This window comes from Daucus carota, chromosome 1 (genome assembly GCF_001625215.2).
Source record: "Daucus carota subsp. sativus chromosome 1, DH1 v3.0, whole genome shotgun sequence".
Classification (NCBI taxonomy): domain Eukaryota; kingdom Viridiplantae; phylum Streptophyta; class Magnoliopsida; order Apiales; family Apiaceae; genus Daucus; species Daucus carota.
Window position 1 is genome coordinate 11,935,518 of NC_030381.2, and position 10,921 is coordinate 11,946,438.

The window sequence follows — 10,921 nt, forward strand, 5'->3', positions numbered from 1 at the left end:
AGTCATATTCTTCTTATGAGTCCTTTACCTAGAGAGAAACTTTAAAATTGACCACCTCTGAAACTCCTGAGTTGACAGTGATGTACAACAAGACAATGTCTAAAAATCTTGGTGTGCACAGAGTGTGGTCGAAAAGGTCATAATGTTGATGAATGTTGGAGTCTACTTGGTTATCCTAAACAGAATAGTAAACATAAAAGAGGTGTGAATCAGAGAAGGAACTATCAACACAAAAGTAATAAGTCAACCAACTATGTACAGCAAAGTGATAACGACTCTGAAGATCATAATCATATGCAATTTACTGCCAAGCAACTGGAACAACTGATTAAAATGCTTCCAATTAACATGGTTAAGTCTGAAGAACAAAATGAGTTGGAAAGTCCTTTCTCAAGAATAGTGCAATTTAATATTGTACTCAAAATATTACCTCAAGAGAATGGATTGTTGACTCTGGAACTACAGATGATGACACATCAACTTTGGCACTGCTAAAAAATGTTAAGAAGATTCCACCTCAGTATACTATAAGTTTGCCTAATGGAGACTCAACTGTCATTTCACATATTGGGGATATGTTGTTACAAAATGGATTGGAACTGCTTCGAGTATTATATGTGCCACAGTTCAGTCATAACTTGCTCTCTATTCATAAGTTGGCTCAAGATAATGACTGTCATGTCATATTTTCACTAGACAATTTTCAGATTGCACATTCTTAATCAAATGAAGTGAAGGGTATTGGCCTAGTGCATAATGGCTTATATTATCTTATAGTTGTTGCACCTTAACTCTGTAACATATCAATTTCAAAAGCTTCAACTTATGAGATTTGGCACAACATACTTGGCCATGCACCTTTAGACAAGATCAAGCCGATTCATGCATTACAATTCAAAATTGAATATCCTTCTAATCAAGTTTGCCTCACATATCTAATGGAAAAATTCAGTAAACTACCTTTGTCTTTAAGCTCATCTCATGCCGCATCATCAAAGGAATTGTTGCATGTTGATATTTGGAGACCCTACAAAGTTGCAACTAGACAAAGGTACAAATTCATTCTGACATTGGTTGATGATCATACCAGGATGGTATGGGTGTATTTGATTCAACATATATATGATTTTTTACAAACTCCTAGAGGGTTTTTTGCATATGTTTACAATCATTTTGTAAGAAGACTCAAAATTTTAAGATTGGATAATGCTTTGGAATTCAAGGATTTTGCTTGCAATCAGTACTATTCTTAAAATGGTATAGTTCATACAACTGCTTGTGTTTACGAACCTCAAAAAGCATGCCAGAGTTGAGAGGAGGCACATATATATTTTAGAAATGGCTAGAGCTCATAAAATTCAGTCTGGATTGCCATTTGAATTCTGGGGAGAATATGTGCTCACATTTGTGTATATTATAACAAACTACCTTTATTTGTTCTTGACAATCAATTCCCCTATTAATTGCTCTACAACACTACTCCAGATTATGAGGAACTAAAAGCTTTTGGATTTTGTTGTTTGATCTCTTATGACAGATAAATTTGGAAATAGAGGTATCCCTTTTGTATTTCTTGGTTATCACCCTGCACAAAAAGGCTATAGAGTGATTAGCCTGTTGTATAAATCCATAATAATATCCACGGATGTGAGTTACAAGGAAAATGTGTTCCATTACCACAAAAATACAAATTTAAATGCATTTCTCAACCCTTTGCCTATTACTATACGTTCTCTGTCTAAACAATGTCATAATTCTCAATTTGATGATTTTCTATAATTTGTTCTTTCTTTTTCAAGTGAAACTTCTACATCTCACAATGAGTCTAATACCACACAGAGTGGAGACAATACAGATTCCACACCTATAAGAAGATCAATCAGAGAAAGAAAACAACCACATTGGATGGCAGATTATCATAACAATTGTGCTCACAACAATCAGAGTCCTAATTCACAAGAGACAATTACCACTGTAATTGATCAAGTTGTAGAGCCTGTTATGTCTTATTTTTTAACATCACTCACATCTAATGCAGATCCTACATCTTTCAAGCAGGTTGTTAAATGTCCTCATTAGGTGGAGGCAATGAATTGTGAACTATAAGCTTTGGAAAAAAATTGTACATGGATCATAACTCCATTGCCACCTGGAAAACAAGCTATTGGCTGCAAATGGCTTTACAAAACAAAGTACAAACCAGATGGTACTATAGACAGGTTCAAAAGTAGCTTTGTGGTACGTGTTTGGTTGTAAGCAAAAGCATGGAGTTGATTATAGGGAAACATTTACCCCTATGGCCAAGATGGCAACTATCAGGACTTTATTAGCTGTAGTTGAAATTCAAAACTGGATAATTGTTCAGATGGATGTAACAAATGCATTCCTAACATGGAGATTTGATAGAAGAAGTCTATATGACTTTCCCTCAAGGATACACTAGCATGGGTTCAAAGATAGGGAAAGCTTTTGATAGTCACAATATTCCAACTGAACATGAGAGACTAATCTGTAAGCTCATTAAAACATTGTATGGTCTTAAACAGGCTCCAAGGTGCTAGTTTAATAAGCTGACAACAACCTTAAAGGAAGATAAATTTTAGCAATCTAGAGTTGATTAAAGTTTGCTCACCAAAGTTTCAGGTTATTCTACAACCATAACTTTGATATTAGTTTATATGGATGATTTATTGTTGGCAGGTAATTCATCATATCACATTGATGAAATCAAACTGATGTTATCCAGTAATTTTCACATGAAGGATTTAGACAACAACTATTCTTTGGGCTTAGAGGTGCACCGGTCTCCTACGGGGTTCTTTTTATTACAGAAAAATATGTAGTGGATTTGATGAAGGTATACAAGATGGTTGGCGTAAATCCCAGTAAGCTTCTCATGGCTACCAAGTTCAAACTTCATTCATCCAAAGAAAAACCTTTGTCAAACATTCAACTTTATCACAGGTAAATGGGAAAACTCATCTATCTAACCGTGACAAGGCTAGATATTGTGTATTATGTGCATATTTTCACACAATTTATGCAATCACAAACATCAAAGCATATGTTGGCTGCAAAACAATCGTTGAAATATCTGGTACTTATCTAGGTCAAGGGGTTTTACGGGAAAGCGATTCTTCAGCTCAACTGATTGCATATTGTGACTCAAATTGGGCTAGTTGTGATTTTTCTATGAGGTCAACATATGGCTACTGCATTATGTTGGGTTTTTCACCTATGTCATGGAAATCAAAGAAACACTCTGTTGTCTCTAGGTCGAGTGCTGAAGCTGAGTACAGATCTATGGCCTTAGCTGTGAAGTTACCTGGCTTACTACTTTGTTGACAGACATGGGACTTCAAAATATGCCACGTACAGTTCTGAAATGTGATAATCAGGTAGCATTGGCTATTTTAGCAAATCCAGCGTTGCATGAGCGTGCTAAGCATGTTGAGATTGGTTGTCACTTTATTAGGGACGAGATTACAGCTAGTCAAATAATCACTCAACATACACCTTCTTATACTCAAATTGCAGACATGGTTACTAAACAACTGACTGCTAAACAACATTCATACTTAATGTCCAAGCTTGGTATTTGCTCTGCACCTCCCACCAAGCTTGAGGAGGAGTAATAACAAAAGGGACTCATGTGTCTTTTAGGAAAACTGTCAAAAGTGGTTATGTCTTTTTCTATTAATAGTTGTTAAAAAGTAGTTACTACTTATTCTCATTGTGAGAGCATATATATAGTAGTGTTTTCATTCTGTGATTCAAAAACTTGTATTTGAAAATTCTAGAGATGGTTTGTTATGGTGTTCATGGAGTTTAATCACAAATTACTTTTCTTCAGAGACTACATCTTCACTATATGAAAGTGGAATGGGCTAGTAATTACTTAAACAAAATGTTTCAGGTATAAAATTAGGTAAATGAGTCCATCAAGGTTTTTGGCTCGCAATAAAGCTAGGGTCCCGATCGAATCTTTTATCAAATGACATGCATTAACTTTTAATTGAAATGGGCCACTATATTCACATAAATAGCATCAATTAAAATATCACATCTCAATTATCATGTAATTTTATGAAAAATTTTGTACCCAATTTTGTGCATTTAACACTATTCGTCACTTTATACCTCTCAGTTGTAAAGTGTTTTCGTTAATAGAAAGAAGAATCTTTCAAGGTCAAGCATTCTTCATCTTGTTCAGAGTATTCGAGCGATTGAACATTGTTTTGTTGCTCGATCTTCAAGATTTAGTGTTTGTTATTCCAAACACTCAAAGTCTTTAAAGATTTGAAGAAACCTTTCCAGTTTTATTTGAAGATCAAGAAGGTCTTCAAACATTCATCTTCTTTGTGTATCTTTTGGATTTGAAGCTTTCAAGCTCAAGGTAGCGATCAGAGGGGCCCTAAGGCCAAGCCTCCTCTATTAACGATTAAGAGTATCTCTAATGGAGCTCTTAAATCATTATTTAAAATATAATATTATATGTGGCTCCTAGTGAGTTAAGACATTGAAAAAGATGACAACTCCAATGCTCCTTTTTATACTTGCTCTTTATTCATATTTTATTCATATAGATGAGAGGAAAAGTAAAAAGAGAGAAATGTTGGAGTTAAAGTTGGAGGAAAATAATATTATATTCATAAATAGAAGTTAAGAGCTACTAGATGCTCTTTATAAGAGAGGAGAGACGATGAGTTCTTAAATTTTTAAAGAGTTTTCAAGAGCCCATTGAAATTTTCATTTTTGCCTTGGCTCTCTAAATTTGAACTTAGGAGCTTGTTTAGAGAGCCCTTGGAGATGCTCAGGACAGGTAAAATAATAAACTATATTGTAGGGGTGCATTATTCTTTACGTATATAAAAGAGCAAACAAAAACTTTAAAAGCTATATAAGCACAAAAAATTTCTTGAGGACACAAAATTTTAATTTTAATTTTGAATGAGTACAAAATTTGTTCTTTTAACTACTTGATAGAATACTTGAGCATCTTCAATGGGGTTGGTTATAATCGTTAACTAAATTGTACCAGTAAGACATTATGTAAAATTTGCTCAACGTGTGAGACGTTGTGCTTCAATGGTATTGACTATATTGGTTAGCTATAATTTAAAAATATGATGTTTTTAATATTTTAGATTGTTAAAATAGAATATATTATTTCAAGATGGTAATAAATGATGTGTAATCTCCCTACATATTTCTTACAGGCGGTAGAGGTTCGTCAAATATAGTCATCCATAGTAGGTTGGCTAAAATTATAGACAAGAGATGAGTTTGGTTGGAGTGTGATTTTTTCAAGAGTTTGACTATGTTTCTTATTTTTGGTATGGCAACTCACTTTTTATCTAAGGGATTTTATAGTTGGAGATACTCTTATTCTTTTTCTTTTTTTTTTGATAAATGAGTTAATGCAACTATAAAAAGTCATACGGCATCTACATAAATAGTGCGTCAAACAAACAAAATACAGAAACAGAAACAATCACTTATTAATCCATTCTTATTAGAGATGAAATCACGTTACTTGCTGACAGAGCCGGCCCTTGGGTAAGGCGACCAAGACGATCGCCCAGGGCACCACTACCTTCAGGGGCATCAAAAAAATCTATGCTTATGTAGTATATAATGAGAAATTCATACATTTAGATATATATATATACATATATATATATATACATATATATATACATATATATATATACATATATATATATACATATATATATATATATGCATTTGAATTGATTGTGTTATTAATCTTAAAACATTGTTTTTGATCATGCCAATGTATAATTTGAATTTATATAAAATTTTCAATTATGATCTTGAAAAATAGGGGCACTTTTTTCAAAATTCGTCTAGGGCACCCAAATGTGTAGGGCCGGCCTTGTTTGCTAAAGATGATATTTACCCATATTTCGCCACTTTCTATTCCGCCATAAACAGTTTGAGCTATCGACTGAGAATACAATCCGCTCTGACAACTTTTATTATTAAATCAAGCACCATACTCACACAAATAGTGAGAAAATAACAAAACTCACACAAACGTTGTGAAAATAACAAAACTTACGCAAACTGTGAGACAACAAAAAAACCCAAAATCAAACGCGAACTAAACATGACAAACTAGCAACCTTAGATTTGCAAAAAAATCAAAATCAAACGCGAACTAAACGTGACAAACTAGCAACCTTAGATTTGCAAATGCTTAAATGAATACTAACGAGACCAAGACAATTCTTAGATCTGGGAAACAAATCCACAAAAGAAGATAACTCGAATCACTTTCGAGAACAAACTCACCAAGAAGAACGAGAAATCCGTAACCCCATAGAATTGAGATCTAACAAAAAGATGCTCTTAATCTTGTTTGGTGTTCTGATATAAATATTATCAATATTATCGCTGCTTACCTTTTTCGCGGTGTTGGACACAAATTTATTTCGGATTGAGACTGCTAGAGTGATGAAGGCATGATTCCTTCCACAAAATAACATAACAAACAGAATACTCGCCACGTACAGATGGTCCCAGAAATGTACCAGCACAACTAAAACTAGCAAGTCTCGTAATAGACAAACACAAGCTAATGACAAATAACATGAAATGTAAACTGACATAAATTTAAATGTGCCTTAATACTCCTCAATATACAATGAGCTAATGAACACGAAAGACAGACACTGTAATGCACTCATCGTAATTAATATCTTAACAAATCTTATTTAGCTTGTTTCATCAAGTTTAAGCCTCCAGGTAAACGTAATTAATATCTTAACAAATCTTATTTAGCTTGTTTCATCAAGTTTAAGCCTCCAGGTAAATGTTACAGCTGATCGTCATTAGTTTATCGTACTTAACTAGCATTGTTCGTCGTTATAAAATTTCTCAAGTTGAGGGTTGATTCCCAACTAAGATTTTGTTCATATAGGGGACTAAGTTCAGTTGCAAACAATAAAAGCCAAAGCAAAGAGGGACAGAGGTTATAAACAACAATACAAACTTAGATTTAGCTTTATAAATATATATATCTTACATTTTGTAATTACACTTTAGTAGTATACTGTATGGAAAACAATTGCAGCTCTGCAACCATACAGACTATCAAAAACTGTATTCTTATGCATGTATTAAGTTGCTGGTATTATAGTTTTACCCACGAGAATAATCTATCTTGCTGTTAATAGCATTCGAAGCACACTCTTCATTTTTGGCCTTGCGTCTGGTGAAACACTAACGCAAGTAAGTGCAACCTTAAGGATTGATAGCATCTGGCTTTTAATTGCTGGTGATGTTCTGCTCAGCCTGAAATCAAGAATCTGATCCAACTTGTCTTGCTGAGATGACTTGCTCAAAGCCCACTTGGCCAACTCCATCCCCTGTGACACTGCTGGTTTTCCAGAAAGTAGTTCCAACAGAATTACCCCGAAGCTGTAAACATTGGCAGCCATTGTGACCCTCATTGTGTAAGCATACTCTGAAAGTTATAACATAGACTTAATATTAGACAGATAATCGCATAACATTGGAATAAACTGATATTAGCCGAGTGCTACAATTTAATATTCTATATTGTTATAACAGCTGCATACCTGGAGGAATGTAGCCAACAGAACCAGCAATAGTAGAAAGACTGCCTGTACTCTTTGCAGGATCAATAACCTTAAAAAGCTCAATATCTCCGAGCTGAGGCTCTTTTGAGGACTTCAGCATGATGCTTTTGCTCGAAAGGTCTAACAGTAAAATTGGGCCAGAAGTGTACCCATGGAGAAAAGCCAAACCTTGAGCTACTCCAAGTGCTATACTGTAACGACTTGACCATTCCAACTCATTATCTGAATTATTATAAAGAAAATCAAAAAGGGTGCCATTTTCTGCAAACTCGTAGAACAGGTATGCATTATCAGTGGCTAAGACATAGGCAAGGGGAGACATCACGTTTGAATTGTTCAACTTCCCCAGAACTTTTAGCTCTTCTCCAAACTTCTCGTGGCTACCCATTTGGAATATCTTGTCGCTCCAATTCAGCTTTTTGACAAAGTATTTTTTACCAGATGGCATTACAGCTTTGTAATAGGTTGAAAACCGAGTTTTGACCATGATGTTTGAAGGATTGGCGACAGCATTCATAGCGGAATTGAACTCGATATTTGACCTGTGAATACCATTTTCGGTTAACAATTTCCTCTGGACGACTTGTGGTTGAGGTATATCTTCTCCTAGACTTGAGTGTACATTGTTCACTCTGTAATATTTCCTGAAGATATATAGAGCAACAAATACAATTATAGCAACAACCAGAACACTGGCAGCTGTTGCAATCACCACGCCAGCTGAAACTTTCCTTTTGCCTTTCGAGACTGGTAGAGAAGGGGTTGTACTTCTGATAAGACCCTTATTCCCATTTGTATCAACAGTAACATGTGTTCCAAACATCGGTATAACTCCAGACAGTTGATTGTTTGAGAGTAAAAGGTGAGTTAGGGTACCCAAATTAACCAGAAATTCAGGGATTTTGCCAGAGAACTTGTTGTTTGACAAGTCCAGAACTTCAAGCAGACCTAATGTAGATAGAACCTTCGGAATATCTCCTTCAAAGTTGTTTTTGCTGAGATTCAAAGCAATCTGCAAGCTTTTTGGCAAAGATTTAATGACTCCACCAAGTTGGTTGTTTCCGAGTTGAAGTTCAATTAAATTACTTAAACCACCAATTGTATCAGGTATTGCACCACTAAGCTGGTTTCCTTGCAAATATAAATTTGTAAGATTTTTCAAACTAGAGATTGATGATGGTATTTGACCACTAAAGGCATTCCGGCTCAGATTCAGTCTTTGCAGACTGTATAATTCAGAAATTCGATCTGGTATTATCCCAGACAAATTGTTAAATTGCAAATATAATACCTGGAGGTTGGTAAGTTTGCCCAGTTGCTCCTGCAAAGTACCACTTAAGTTGTTGTAACCAAAGTTCAAAAGTGCTAAACTATGGCAAAGTCCCAGCTCAGGAGGAATCTGTCCAGTCAGCATATTGTTTTCCAGCTCCAAATATGTCAAATTGCTAAGCTTTCCAAATGATGTGGGAATTGTTCCACTTAAATAGTTGTTTCCCAGTCTCAACCTAAACAATCTCGGAGATATATCAGCAGGTATTGACCCCACCATTCCATTGTCAGATAAATCCACCGTCTCCAAATTTGATGGTGACAGAAGGTCCACCGGAATAGACCCATTTAGTTTATTAAAACTCAGGTCCAAAATTTTGAGATGTTTAGTCATCCCAACTGGAATTTCACCAACAAAATTATTCTGATGAGCAGAAAACCGCGAAAGGGTTGTGATCTTCAGCAGTGACTTGGGAATTTCACCGCTCAAATTGTTGACGGACAAAATCAAACTCTCTAACTCTAAAAGTTCTCCAAATCTCTCCGGAATCAAGCCAGACAACCTATTCCCACCAAGATCAATCAGGGTTAAATTCCTACAATTCGCAATCTCTCCAGGAATACTCCCCTGAAATTCATTACCACCGAGCTGGAGCTCCTTTAACTGACTAAAATTTTCTAGACTCGCCGGAAGCAGCCCAGATAATTTATTGTCCCCAAGATTCAACCCTTTTAACCCGGCTAAATCATTCAACTGAGAACCAAATGTCCCATTAATTTCATTAAAAGAAAAATCCAAAAATTCCAACCCAAGAAAACCCTTAAAAACAGGCAACTGAACAAGCCTATTTCTACTAAAATTCAACGTCTTTAACCCACTAATCTTACCACAAACATCAATAAACTCATTTGGGATCCCCCCAAAATGATTATTAGAAAAATCAAGACTTTCCAAACTATCAAGTTGGCAGGGAACAGAAAGAATCTCAACATCAGACAAACCAAACTTAGCAAACTTCAGTCTTATCACACTAGTATTATCAACACTACAAGAAACACCAGACCAAGAACATGGGTTTTGAGCAAATTCAACATGAGTCCATTCATTTGGATTTGAACTTGTGTTTGATGTTACAAGGCCATAGAGCCTAGACATAGTTGAGTTCTGGGCAGGGGACAACTGAGAAGAAACATAGTCTATCAAGAAAAAACAGAGCAAAACAGAGGAGATATCAACATACCTTCTTCTCATTTTAGCTTGTGTTTGTGTCCGAGGAGACAAGAATTTGATGCTCTAGTGAAAAAACGAGAAAGAACAGGAGGGTGTGTCTTGGAGTTTGTGCACAAGTAAGATTGAGTAGGGGATTATTCTATGCATACAGAGGAATGTTAAATAAATGTAAAGCAAATGGCAGGAGTAGACTAGTTGTAGTAAAGTAGCGTGTGGAACTGACGTTGACTATGACCAAGAATGGCAAGAGTAAAAACCAAGAAATTGCCGGTTAATGGGCGTCTATTGTCCGATTTCCAATCACTATAAAGAGTCACTTTCTTTTTACTCCCAAGTTTTTTCTCAACCAGAATCCAGGACAACAGAAAATAAATATTTTTTTTATTATATGTTAAAATTAAATTAGCATATAAGTTAATCTGGATTTTATTTAATAAATAATATTATATTTATCATCTTCTTTGAGATGGTTTAATTATTTTAAATTTGATATCTGCCAAAGGCATTTATTTATATTTTCAAATAATGAAACTCCAGTAAGGGAGTCGGATAAAGTACTCCTTCTCCCTCATTTCTTTACGTGACTTTTTGACACGTTTTTCCACGCTCATTTATAGTATAGTTCTGTAATATATTTTTTAAATTTTTTTTCTCTGAATAAAGGTTTGATGTATAAATTTTTATTCAAAATAAGAAATTTTTTTAAAAAAATATAAAATTATACTTTATATGAGCCTCAAAATACGTTCAAACAATCCACGTAAACAGGAGGAGGGATTAGTGTTTTACTCCT

At 34.9% G+C, this 10,921-nt stretch overlaps 1 protein-coding gene across 1 annotated transcript; it reads right to left on the reverse strand.

Moving 5' to 3' along the window:
• Window positions 1-6,998: 6,998 nt before the first annotated feature.
• On the reverse strand, window positions 6,999-10,358 carry LOC108192419 (LRR receptor-like serine/threonine-protein kinase GSO2). The gene is made up of 2 exons (XM_017372990.2): window positions 7,608-10,358; window positions 6,999-7,492 (listed from the first exon to the last, which is right to left on the reverse strand). The coding sequence occupies exons 1-2, from the start codon at window positions 10,147-10,149 to the stop codon at window positions 7,185-7,187; spliced, it is 2,850 nt and encodes a 949-aa protein (XP_017228479.1). The 5' UTR covers window positions 10,150-10,358; the 3' UTR covers window positions 6,999-7,184.
• Window positions 10,359-10,921: the final 563 nt, after the last annotated feature.

What these genes read in the sequence shown, in the direction of transcription:
- LOC108192419 (XM_017372990.2), bottom strand. Translation starts at nt 10,149, where the DNA reads ATGAGAAGAAGGTATGTTGATATCTCCTCTGTTTTGCTCTGTTTTTTC. An exon ending in TGTTGGCTACATTCCTCCAG is followed by an intron (nt 7,493 to 7,607) that starts GTATGCAGCTGT and finishes TATAACTTTCAG; the next exon opens with AGTATGCTTACACAATGAGG.